The sequence below is a fragment of the Dendrobates tinctorius genome, unplaced genomic scaffold, assembly GCF_039654945.1.
Source record: "Dendrobates tinctorius isolate UK_male_01 unplaced genomic scaffold, ASM3965494v1 ptg000062l, whole genome shotgun sequence".
In the NCBI taxonomy this organism is placed as follows: Eukaryota; Metazoa; Chordata; class Amphibia; order Anura; family Dendrobatidae; genus Dendrobates; species Dendrobates tinctorius.
Window position 1 is genome coordinate 27,190,242 of NW_027361730.1, and position 13,776 is coordinate 27,204,017.

The 13,776-nt window shown below is 42.4% G+C and overlaps 1 protein-coding gene across 2 annotated transcripts in view; it reads right to left on the bottom strand.

Annotated features, from left to right (window-relative positions):
• Positions 1–2,361: 2,361 nt before the first annotated feature.
• The window catches only part of ADPGK (ADP dependent glucokinase), a 28,227-nt gene continuing 16,812 nt past the window's right edge, over positions 2,362–13,776 (bottom strand). Inside the window, exon 8 of one of the 2 annotated variants that reach the window (XM_073579446.1) lies at positions 2,362–5,699. In XM_073579446.1, coding sequence (XP_073435547.1) covers positions 5,157–5,699 — 543 coding nt within the window. In that variant the 3' untranslated portion in view covers positions 2,362–5,156. The remainder of the gene's footprint in view (positions 5,700–13,776) is intronic. The other variant, XM_073579447.1, reaches the window with a different exon arrangement.

A 13,776-nucleotide genomic window follows, 5' to 3' on the forward strand; every position in this document is an offset into this window, starting at 1 on the left:
ACATAATGCTCCAACTCTGGGGTGGTAACTTCTTAACCCAAGATAGACGCCCATTTGCACATATAGGGATGTTTGACCTGTTGGCCCAAGGGAGAACCCAGGATTCTTTAGTCGCAGGCCTTCTCCTGCAAATTCTCTTAAAGTCCGTCGAGAGAGAGACCCCAGAAGAGCCATAGAGTGAAGAAGCGGCTCAGTGGATAGAACTGCAGCCTTGCAGCGCTGGAGTCCTAGGTTCGAATCCCACCAAGGACATCTGCAAGGAGTTTGTATGTTCTCCCCGTGTTTGTGTGGGTTTCCTCCCACATTCCAAAGACATACTGATAGGGAATTTAGATTGTGAGCCCCATCAGGGACAGTGATGATAATGTGTGCAAACTGTAAAGCGCTGTGGAATGTTAGCGCTATATAAAAATAAAGATTATTATATCTGCAGATATTGGTAGAACTCTTTATTAGTAATGGGATACCTGGACTTGACAACATCGAAAGTGAGAAACTCCAGCGTGTCCCCGTCTACCAGGTCCGGAAACCTAAACAAGATTGCGGAGGACCACAGATGTGCTATCGCATGATCCAAACTATTTGGCAAGAGAGGTTGAAATATGAAAGAAACCAAGCCTCCTCCCACAAGAAAGCCATATCTCCCTTCTGAATTGCATGAGGCCCAGTAGGTCCTCTGGAATTCTAATGGTCCTATTTGACCATAATAATGAATTTGGATGAATTGGTGATTGGTGCCAACCATAGTTTTTTCAACTTCTGTCCATTTATTATATGCCTATAGCAAAGCCCACGAGGAATTCTACGTAAATGAACGGCCCAATAGTATTTAATGTCAGGAACCAATAGGCCCCCTTGTGACCTGTGAGAGACGATGACACGCTTAGAGATCCTGTGACACTTATCATTCCATATCACACCTTTTTTAAAACCTCATTCTTTAGAGATAGGGAATGTACAAATGTTATTATAACCATGTGTGAAGGCATGGGTCTGACAGTGGCTATGTTGAAAAGTAATTTCAATTGCAGTGTTCTCATATATTATGTATCTTTCAAATTTCCGTGAACTGTAATCTCATTCGCGTCCCTTCATTTCCAGTATTTTGGTGATGACGTGCACAATTTTGTCTATTGTCTGTTCTACATGTCAGCAAATCTGGGTCCAGCTGAAGAACGTAGTCATGCTTGAGCCAACTGAACATCAGTGATTGTGAACTGAAGTAGAACCCTCCGCTATGTGCAATTTCCAAGCTTCCTGGGAGCTTTGGATGAGAAGCACATTTGTGTTACAATTCTAAGCCTTATTTTTTTTGCAGTGCCGTTAGCCTACCACTTTCTAATTTTTGATATCGGAGTTCATGGAAGCTATTCTGATTCACAAATCTTCACAGTTTCCAGAATGGGACAGCAGCTTCTTAATGGTCAACTGTTTATCCCCCATTTGATGGTTCCATTCGGACTCTTTGACCCATCTACCCCATTTGCTATAATGGCTGATAAAGACCTTTGGCTTGTCTAATCATGTGTAGAGGCCCGGACAACTAGTTGAATTTATAAATACAGGCCAAAAAAAGCAAGATTAATAGAATGTGCATTTGCGCCTCTTTGTGTCAAATGGCAGGAATTGTTCAGCATAATTCCACTTGACAAGCCTAATGAAAATGCTATTATCCAATCCAAGCCTGTGCAGTTTTACACTACTTTGGATGAATGCCACATCCTTGGATGAAGTCATGGAGTTTCCAGAGTCCTCCACATTAACAAATGTAATTGGGGATAGTACAGCAAGACCCAGAGTCTCTGGTTTGAAGGTCTGAAACTGGTAAGAAGATTATTTTGTATCCCTTAAAGGCAGAATGCCATGGCAGGATGCTTCTGTTGGCATACAGGCATAATTGTTTATTGGAATCTCTGCACATCTGAGTATTTTTTAGTTGGCTCAGTTGAGCAGTATGGTAATTGGATTACATTACAAAGAAAATACACTGTTTGCTATATTGTTATACAGAATAAGGCACCCCACTTCATCCAAAAATGTGAAAAGTCCCATCTTTTATTCTCGCCAACAATGACCACACCATGCTCGATATAAATACAACATTACTCGACTCCTCTAAAAAAAAACAAAAAAAAAAAAACAAAAAAAAAAATGCACATATAAAACATTGAGGGTTGGGTCCTGCTGACAGATTCTCTTTAAACATGGATGAAGAGAGGAAGCCATACTTTGTACTTTCAGTTTTACATCATTTTTTTTTTACTGATCCATTATTTAGACAGTCCCTGCCTCAGTTTTAAAAATGAAAAGAATAAAAAAAAAAGCAAAATGGATACCACACAAATGAATGTAAGCAGTTACTTTATCAAGTAATAAAGCATTTTTATTACAGTATTTTATTTTTTTTAAAAACAGGAAAAAAGTTACAAAGTACTATCACAAGTTACAAAATCAGGTGTGAGACAAAGGAAAAAGAAGGCATTGTGTAACATATAGTAACCAGACTTGTGAGAAAAGTTAGAAGTGCTTCCACTTGGACATGACTCATGATTTCAGTGCAGGGGCTTTGCTCCACAGACACTCCAGACATCCACTGTATTATACTAGATAAGAACTTAAAAAAAAAAAAAAAGAAAAAGATATTGACCACCACTTTTTTTTTTTAAATTGGTGGCTGTAGAAATCGGCGCAAAATAGAAAAGCATTGCATGGACTGGCCACGGCATTCCCAACCAGAGCCTGAAAGCTAAGCTGTATAGAAATACATGAAGCTATAACACCCGGGTCAAACAAGCTGCCGGACAGTCCTTGCATGGTTTTCCAACCTTGCTCTGATTTGTACAGCAGTTTTGACTGTGCCCTTAGGATAGGCGATCAATATCTGATCCTTGCTCAGCTGTTAACCAGTCCTGGCTGGAAGTTCTTCAATGATGCTGGAACACAGCAGCTCCTTCAAAACTGTAGTGACTGTGGCCAGGTGCTACAGATCCACACCTTATTTATTTGAATTGGGGGTCGATCTGCAGCATCTATTTAAAAAAAAAAAAAAAGTGGCCATCGCCTTAAAATTTTCCCTTTTGCATACACAATACAGTAACAGGATGAGTTCCTGACATTAATGTCAAGGTCGCCTCACGTGTGCACAGATTCAATCACGTTCTACTTGATTTATGACCAGCTTTTCAAAAACTATAATAAATAAAGTCCCTTAGGGTTTTGTTATAAAACTGTAACAGCAAAGTCAGATTGGGTTAAATGGAAGTTATCCCTGCAATAAAATAAAAAGAAATAAGGTACAAAAAAGGCATTTAGCTTGAAGTTGGAGAAAGCCACATAGATACAGAAATGAAGAAATAAAGGTCAAAAATACAGAAAAGGCATAAATATTTTTGGTCCTGATAAAAATTCACCAAAGATTCAGAGATGGATGCACGTAACACCAGAAGATAAGGTGGAGTGAATAATACCCAGAGATTTAAACATTTCACCATTACAAGTAATATCCCAGAGATAAAGAACTGCTCCACTGTGTGCTAAGGCTAGTCATCTAAAATTGTGGAACCACAAATGCCAGCATATGCTGTGATTCTAAAAACAATGGAAGAACTCCATTTTTACGCCATTATAACCAAGTTTAGTTTTCATGAAGCTTCTAGATCAGGTCATAAATATGGAAACTTGTCAACGACAGTTAAAACTTGTTACCTGCAGAAATCTCATTTTTAATTCTGAATAATCTCAAATCTGATGATCAGGTAAGGCATTTACTGCATCCAATAAAACAAAAAAGGTACTTTCTATTTTAAAGGTGATTGTTCACTACTAAGGACAACCCCTTCTTAAACTAAATGTTAGGCCCCAATAAGAAAGCCTATACTCACCCTCCCGTGCTTGTGCCGTTCCTTGCTCTCCCCGGGGCTGTGATGCGGTGTTGCGACACGTGAGGCAAGCGCCTTCGTACAAACTGGATAAGAGGAAGCCAGGACTTCCTCTTCATGATCAGTTTGTCCGAAAGCGTTGACAGTGACTCCAGTACTGATTGGGCACAGGGCATCAAGTGTCATTCCACCGCATCACAAGCATGGGACCGCGAATGCCGACACCGCTGGAAATGAGCTGGCACAGGAGGCGGGTGTTTGTCCTGGTAGTGGACAACCCCTTTAAGTCAATGAAAATCAGTGGGAAAAGGACTCGGAGACTATGTGTGCATATGTCTGCACAATAGAGCTTTGGGTCTGGCAATCTCAACTACATGGCAAGCTGTTTGAAAGTACTTTCCATAGAAATGTTCAATTACTCCATGAACAGCAACTCCAAAATAGACCAGTAGGATAAGTAGTGTAATCGGCCACATTTTAGGGACAACATTGCAACTAACACTCGGGTCCCCGGTTGTACCAGTGAACACAGCCAGATTTTCTCATGAGAAATAGAGAAACAATATTTAATTTTTTCCCCTTTAGGGTCTGAGCACAAGGCATCATTTAGACTCTAGTACAGCAGCTCTTCTGAGGCAGCTTTGCCGTCGTTCTTAAGGAGGCTCCCATTCCATACTGTTAAGTATAAAGAGTGCGTGGCTTCCTAGCTGGAGCCACCCAAAGAAGCGGTATTATGTCACTTGTAGAATCTACAGAGTTTGGAAACCCTGAAGCTGTTAAGGATCATATTGCTTTGTACATTTTCCGTTTTAATGTTAATCTTATGGGGCAATTTTTTAGGCAGATTCCAGGCAGAATAGGCCTGAAGAAGGCACCATGTGCACATGCCCTTACAATACCTTTCCATGCCAAGAGCTGATAGTGCATTTTCAAATATGGATGTCACCATAAAAACAGAAAAATGCCTCCAAGTTGATAGAACAGAATTACAAAACTTTGGCTGTAGCTATATTCTGATTTACTTATTTATGGCCATTTGGGGAGAAATTTCTCTTTAATGTTTGGAATGCAAAATTTAAATATCATAAATTACACACTTATCAATATTTTTACATTTACTAGAACCTTCACTAGCATGTAAAGTATTTGTTTCTCTTGACCCCTATAAATGATGGACATAAAACTGTACCAAACTGTATAGGGCAGCAACAAGGTGTTCAAACATTTGTCTTGATGTTGACAGCAGCACCTGTGTTCATGTAATGCAGACAGGTTTCCTTACTGAGTTTTGGACTCTGAAAACAACAGTCCCTCTGCTGATATAGCATCTCCCAACCCAACTGTCCTAATTGGATCCTTGCAGATTAGGACAGGTGTAAAATGAAAGGTTACTCCTCCGTTTCTCCATACCGCTACTGGTTCCCTAGCACTGATCCTTGCTGTATAACCCATCTCCGTTTGTGATGTAGAAAACTCCAAAGGACTTTTAAGCATTACTCGTGCAGGATCAATGGTTTGACTGGCACATGCCTGAGTTCCAGCAACCCGAGCACCTGCAGCTACTGCAGCAACCTGGTTTTCCCAAAAGCCATCAATGGTGGCGATAATATGATAGGCCAGTGTATGAAAGTGAACTCTGGTAAGACCAGAGGCTTCACTACCAGAACCCTGGAGGATCCACAGCAAGATATCACTCACTACTCCGACATCTGGAACTCCTGGCCAGGCAGACAAGGTGGAATGAGGACCATTCGCTGACTGGGTCAGAAACAGTAGTTCTTGTTCATTGAGTCCAAGAGAACTAATCAGTGGGAAGACCTGCTGACCGAGAGAACACACAGATATGGAACGCATTATAAAAGGATGACAAGCTTTCTGGTAACTTATCTCTGAGTGTTAAAAGGGGTTGTCCGGGTTTGGTACAAAAGTCTGCAGTCAATTAATGTGACCGCAGAATTGTGAGTCCTCACAGTGCACCCTGTCAAGATTCTCTGGTGTCTGGAGCGTGCAGTTATGTTATGCATACCCCCAGCTACATTCTGATTAGACGTGTGTGGCCTTGCTCAATACAACTGAATTGTGTGAAAACGCGCACATCTAGTCAGAATGTGGCCGAAAATATACATATTGCATGTCACATAACCTCCCAATCTCTCCAACGGCAGCAGAGAATCCTGACAGCATCCACGATGAGGAGTCACAAGTCTGAAGTCGCATAGATTGACAGAAGACTTTCGTGCCTGACCAACCCCTTTAAATAACTATGTACTAACATCATATAGTGAAGCAAAGCTGAAGTGATTATGACTAACACATACAGTGGGTGAAATAAGTATTGAACATTGAGCATTCTCATCAGATGTCATTAACAACCCATCCAATCCTCACATCCATTCCTCACAGGAGTATAACTTAAATTAAACCATAGATCTCCATAAATTATGTGTAATAAAATGACAGTAAAAAAGTATTGAACACGCTTACTCATTATTTAATTCTTCATACAAAAGTCTGTCGGCGATAACAGCTTCAAGACACCTCCTGTATGGAGAAACTAGTCACATGCATTGCTCAGGTATGATTTTTGCCCATTCTTCAAAACAAACACTCTGCAAATTCTGAAGGTCCCATGGGCTACTTCTACGAACTCTGAACTTTAGTTCCTTCCATAAATTTTCTACTGAATTTAGGGCCAGTGATTGGCTGAGACCATTCAAACAGCTTTATTTTCACTCTCTGAAACCAATTGAGAGTTTCCTTGGCCATGTGTTTGGGATCATTGTGTGGTGTTGTGTCAAACAGAGCCTGGGGCGGGGCAGGGCAGGGCTGCTGTATGTGTGTACAGCAGCTTAGATCAATCACAATGAATACAGAGAGAATGGCGTGCAAAACCCAGCGCGCACGGCAACAGTGGTGGTCAACCACGACCAATATCAAATAAAAACCCACGCGTGCTGGGTTATGCACGCCATTCTTTCTATGTTCATTGTGATTGATCTAGGCTGCTGTACACACATACAGCAGCCCTGCCCCAGGCTCTGTTTGATGGTGTGCATATGCACTTTATGTATTGCGTTCTGACCATAAGCAGCGCTGGCTTCTCCCCTTTTTTATTTGATATTGGTTTGTGGCTGACCACCACTGTTGCCGTGCGTGCTGGGTTATGCACGCCATTCTGTGTTCACTGTGATTGATTTAGGCTGCTGTACACACATACAGCAGCCCTACCCTGCCCCAGACTCTGTTTGATTTGTGCACCTGTGTCTGGGCCTGTTTCACCCTTCATCTGTGGTGCTAGTTAAGCAGTGTGGAGGTTGGACCTGAAATGTTTATGTCTGGACCTGGTCAACCTTTATCTGCGCTCGCCCTTTCTGGCACCATGGGAGTGATTCAAAAACGCTTCAGGTACAATTTGCATCTAATGTCGTCTTGCTTTTAATACATTGAGGAGGCCGTAATGGCACAGCGAATATAAAAAAACAGAGTAGGACTGCCCCATATGAGAATGCCTTAGCGTGGCGGGGTGGCTCAAAGAATTGATCAGTTGTTTGCTAAATGTCTCATTTTGAAATACAGTTAGAAATCAATATGTGCATATGCACTTTATGTATTGCGTTCTGACCATAAGCAGCGCTGGCTTCTCCCCTTTTTTTATTTGAAGTTTCAGAACAGCGTGTTGTCATTTCTCCCTGGCTGTGCTAAAGTTGGTGGTGCAGGTTTTACTGTGACAGGATGAGGAGGTGGTGGAGGAGGCAACCTGGACAGAGAAATGTCCAGCAGTCCTTAGTGGTGGTAGGAAAACAGAAAACGCATTCCACCTCTATCCCAGTCACCACTACATCTACCCAGTGGGCAGTTACATCTCCCCAACTTCCCTGGCCGTGCCTACTGATTCACGTATCGGTGGTTACGTGACTCTTGCCACTGATGGCGTTGTACAGTGCACACTTGATTTGGTCCACAACATGTCTGTGCAGGACAGGGATGGCCCACCTGGATAAGTAGTGGCATCTGGAAACAATGTACTGCAGGACAGCCATTGGCCTTTTTTTTTTTTTTTTTAAAACTGCCTGTCTCTACCAGCCGGAATGGCAGCAATTCAAAGGCCAGGAATTTGGAAATGCTGTCAATCAGCACCATGGTTTGTGGGTCGGTAGGTGTGTATTTCCTCTTTCTCTTGGGAGTTTGAGGGATGGAGAGCTGAACGCTTTCATGGGATGGGGTAGAGATGCTCGATGACACAGGTAGTGGTGGTGCTGTCACATCCTCTCTTTGCGGGGAGGCAGGTGGTCCTGTTAATCGTGAGAGGGAGGAAGAAGCAGAGACCGCAGCAGAAGAGGGAGCAGGAGGTGGCTCAGATCTGTCATGCTTTTTAAGGTCTGTACTCCATTGCACCTCATGCTTGGAATTCAGATGCCTCATCATGCAGGTGGTGCTCAGGATCAGAACATTTATGCCTCGCTTAAGGCTCTGACGGCACAGCGTGCAAACCACCCGTCACTTGTTGTCAGCACATTGAAAAAATTATACGCCAGGGAGCTCCTTTGAGCTGGCTTCAATAGCAGCTGACGTATTGGCATGGGGCCCACCACTGTGTTTTTGCACCCTGTTCCCTATTTTGCTGTGCTGCTGGGGCAACACGACCACCTCCTCTTCCTCCGAAAGTCACTATGATGGTCTTTGTTCTATGTGGGTCGCTTGGACCTCATCTTCCCCCGTATCATCTTCCACACACTCCTCACCCCTGCCCTCCTTTCTGGTCTGCACACTGCAGAAAGATGCTGCAGTTGGCAACTGTATTTAGTCATCCTCTGAGATGTGCTGTTGTGGTCCACTGACTGTGTGCACTAGCCCTCCCACATACTCATCCTTCAGGCATCAGTGATCTCAGTCTCTTCCACTTCTGGGGCAGGGCCAGGTGGATGGGCTATGGAACCCCAGCAAGTGGGCTCATCAAAAAGCAAGAGAGACTGCTGCATGACTTGGTGCTTAGACTTCTTAGCTGATTTGCAAGGGGGTGAGGTGGAAGCCAAATGACCATGGTCTCAGGTGCCATCTCTAAGCATTCTGCAGGGGAGCGGGTGGAAGATAATATGAAGGAACTGGCGGCACTCTTAGTCATCCAATCTAACACCGCCTCAACATGTTCTGGCCTCACCATTTGGGTAGCAGTACTCGGCTCTATAAAATGACGCAGGACGTCCTGTCGCCTGTGTGCATCAGAGGAAGGTTTTTAACTTGGACACATAGGCACAGAATGACCACATCCTCTCCCTGCAGTAGCTACACCACCATGGCCACTATTCGACGCTCTTATTTTTTTTCATGTGGTTTTTAAGCACACTACTCCTACAGATGTGTGCAGAGTACACAGAGGATTTTTGTAAAAATGCACACACAAAACCTAATACTGTCCCTCGCTCTAGCTGCGTCCTGTCCCTACACTAAGTAGAGATGAATGGCGGCGACACCCGTGAGCCGGAATTTATACAATGCGGGTCACGTGGTGCGCCGGCCAATCACAGTCATGCCAATACTTGACATGGCTGTGATGGCTCCGGAATTGCTCACAACCAAAAAGCTTGTTGGTTGGATGCATTACAGCCATTCAACAAACTTTATTTGGCATCCAAACAGTAAACTGGACCTCTGGTTAAAAAAAGTGGGGGTGTCAGTGTTTAGTACCTGACACCTAGCCCAGAACTTTACAGGTCGGGTTTGCGCATCCCTACCCAACAGTGCTCACTGGAATCTACAGTAGTTTAGAAATTCTTCTGTAACCAATGCCATCAGTATGTTTTGCAACCATAAGGTTGTGAAGATCTTGAGACAGCTCACTGGTTTTACCCATCATGAGATGTTTATTGTGTGACACCTTGGTAATCAGACACACTTCTATAGCATACACGTTGAACCAGATTATATTTTTCACCAAGTGGCAAAATTGTCTTCTAATTTCTGACAGATTTCAGCTGGTATCTTGACTTTCTATGGCTTTTGGCACCTCTTCAGGTGTGCAATGCTTTCTCCCCTGTGTTATTTCTCATCATTACACAACTTAATTTATAAACACCTATGGTTTGATTCTTTGCCTGTGTGGATTAAATGTGTTGTTACCGACATATGGTGAGAATTTCATGTCAATAGCACCTTTATAAATATATTTACTTAGAAAATTGGTGATTTGTTCGATACTTATTTCACCCACTATAAATTATATATACGCGAGTATAAGCCAATCCGAGTATAAGCCGAGGCCCATAATTTGCCACAAAACAATGTGAAATCTTATTGACTCGAGTATAAGCCTAGGGTGGAAAATGCAGCAACTACTGGTAAATTTAAAAAATAAAAATAGATACCAATAAAATAAAATTAATTGAGACATCAGTAGGTTAAATGTTTTTGAATATCCATATTGAATCAGGAGCCCCATATAATGCTCCACACAGTTCATGATGGGCCCCATAAGATGCTCCATACAAAATACGCCCCATATAATGCTCCATAAAGTTCATGATGGGCCCCATACGAAAAATATGCCCCATATAATGCTGTACAAAGGTTATTGATGGCCCCATAAGATGCTCCATAGAATAATATGCCCCATATGCTGCTCCATAAAGGTTGATGGCCCCATAAGATGCTCCATAGATATACAACCCCTGGCAAAACGTATGGAATCACCGGCCTTGGAGGATGTTCATTCAGTTGTTTAATTTTGTAGAAAAAAAAGCAGATCACTGACATGGCACAAAACTAAAGTCAATTCAAATGGCAACTTTCTGGCTTTAAGAAACAGAAAAAGAGATCAAGAACAAAAAAATGTGGTAGTCAGTAATGGTTACTTTTTTAAACCAAGCATAGGGAAAAAATTATGGAATCACTCATTTCTGAGGGAAAAAAAATTATGGAATCATGAAAACAAACCAACAAAAAAAACACTCCAACACATCACTAGCATTTTGTTGGACCACCTCTGGCTTTTATAACAGCTTGCAGTCTCTGAGGCATGGACTTAATGAGTGTCAAACAATACTTTTCATCTGGCTCCAACTTTCTCTGATTGCTGTTGCCAGATCAGCTTTGCAGGTTGGAGCCTTGTCATGGACCATTTTCTTCAACTTCCACCAAAGATTTTCAACTGGATTGAGATCCGGACTATTTGCAGGCCATGACATTGACCTTATGTGTCTTTTTTCAAGGAATGTTTTCACAATGTTTGCTCTTTGGCAGGATGCATTATCATCTTGAAAAATGATTTCATCATCCCCCAACATCCTTTCAACTGATTGGATAAGAAAAGTGTCCAAAATATCAACATAAACTTGTGCATTTATTGAAGATGTAATGACAGCCATCTCCCCAGTGCCTTTACCTGACATGCAGCCCCATATCATCAATGACTGTGGAGATTTGCATGTTCTCTTCAGGCAGTCATCTTTATAAATCTCATTGGCACGGCACCAAACAAAAGTTCCAGCATCATCACCTTGCCCAATGCAGATTCGCGATTCATCACTGAATATGACTTTCATCCAGTCATCCACAGTCCACAATTGCTTTTCCTTAGCCCATTGTAACCTCGTTTTTTTTCTGTTTAGGTGTTAACGATGGCTTTCATTTAGTTTTTTTGTATGTAAATCCCATTTCCTTTAGGCGGTTTCTTACAGTTCGGTCACAGATGTTGACTCCAGTTTCCTCCCATTCGTTCCTTATTTGTTTTGCTGTGCATTTCCTGTTTTAGAGACATATTTCTTTAAGTTTCCGGTCTTGACGCTTTGAAGTCTTCCTTGGTCTACCAGTATGTTTGCCTTTAACAACCTTCCCATGTTGTTTGTATTTGGTCCAGATTTTAGACATAGCTGACTGTGAACAACAAACATCTTTTGCAACATTGCGTGATGATTTACCCTCTTTTAACCCCTTTCTGACATGAGACGTACTATCCCGTCCACGGTACCCGGGCCCCTATGACGGGGGATGGGATAGCACGTCTCAGCGATGAGCGGCGCTCCCAACGGGGGCGACGCTGATCGAGGCCGGGTGTCAGCTGATTATCACAGCTGACACCCGGCACAATGTGTCAGGGGCGGTCACGGACTGCCCCCCGGCACGTTAACCCCTGGCACACTGTGATCAAACATGATCGCAGTGTACCGGGGGGATTAGGGAAGCATCAGCAGGGAGGGGGCTCCTTCCGTGCTTCCCTGAGACGTGCAGCGCAATGTGCTGCGCTGCTCTGGGGGCCTCATTCCCTGCAGGCCCCCGGATCCAAGATGGCCGCGGGGGCCTGCAGGGAGGCGGCTTCCGCAGTGCCTGCAGAGAGCAGGCAGTGAGGAAGCCTGTGCAGCGCCTGTCAGATCAATGATCTGACAGAGTGCTGTCCAAACTGTCAGATCAGCGATCTGACACATGACAGTGATGTCCCCTCTGGGACAATAAAGTGAAAAAAAAAGTGTAAAAATAATTAAAAAAATAAAAAAATAAAAAAGCTAAATAAAAAAAAATTCCCTAATAAATTCATTTTTTGGAAATAAAGAAAACAAAAAAAAAATAATAAAAGTACACATATTTAGTATCGCCGCATCCGTAACGACCCGCCCTAAAAAACTGTCCCGCTAGTTAACCCCTTTAGTGAACCTCTTAAAAAATAAAAAAATAAAAAACAAAATAAAGAAACAATGCTTTATCATCATACCGCCGAAGATAAAGTGCAATAACGGATATAAGTAACCATGGTACCGCTGAAAACGTCATCTTGTCCGGCAAAAAACGAGCCGCCACACAGCATCATTAGCGGCAAAATAAAACAGTTATAGCTCGCAGAATAAAGCAATGCAAAAATAATTATTTTTTATATAAAATTGTTTTCATTACATAAAAGCGCCAAAACATAAAAAAGACAAATGAAGGATCGCTGTAATCGTACTGACCCAAAGAATAAAACCGCTTTATCAATTTTACCACACGCGGAACGGTGTAAACGCACCCCCAAAAAGAAATTCATGAAATGCTGGATTTTGTTCTTTCTGCGTCCCAAAAATCGGAATAAAAAGCGATCAAAAAATGTCACATGCTTGAAAATGGTACCAATAAAAACGTCACCTCGTCACGCAAAAAATAAGACCTTACATGGACTTGGTGGGTCAAAATATGGAAAAATTATAGCTCTCAAAATGTGGTGATGCAAAAACTATTTTTACAATAAAAAGCGTCTTTTAGCGTATGACTGCTGCCAAACATAAAACCCGCTAAAAATAGTAAATCAAACCCCCCTTTATCACCCCCTTAGTTAGGGAAAAATAATAAAATTTAAAAAAAAAAAAAAAAAGTATTTATTTCCATTTTCCCATTAGGGCTAGGGTTAGGGCTGAGATTAAGGTTAGGGGTGTGTTGGGGTTAGGGTTGGATTTAGAATTGGGGGGTTTCCACGGTTTAGGCACATCAGGTGCTCTCCAAACGCAACACGGCGTTTGATCTCAATTCCAGCCAATTTTGCGTTGAAAAAGTCAAACGATGCTCCTTCCCTTCCAAGCTCTGCCATGCGCCCAAACAGTGGTTTACCCCCACATATGGGGTATCAGCCTACTCAGGACAAATTGCACAACAACTTTTGGGGTCCAATTTCTCCTGTTACCCTTGGGAAAATAAAATAATAGAGGACAAAAAGATCATGTTTGTGGAAAAAATATGATTTTTTTTATTTTCACGCCCAGACATTATAAACTTCTCTGAAGCACTTGGGGGTTCAAAGTGCTCACCACACATCTAGACAAGTTCCTTGGGGTGTGTAGTTTCCAAAATGGGGTCACTTGTGGGGGGTTTCAACAGTTTAGGCACATCAGAGGCTCTCCAAATGCGACATGACACCCGCAGACCATTCCATCTAAGTCTT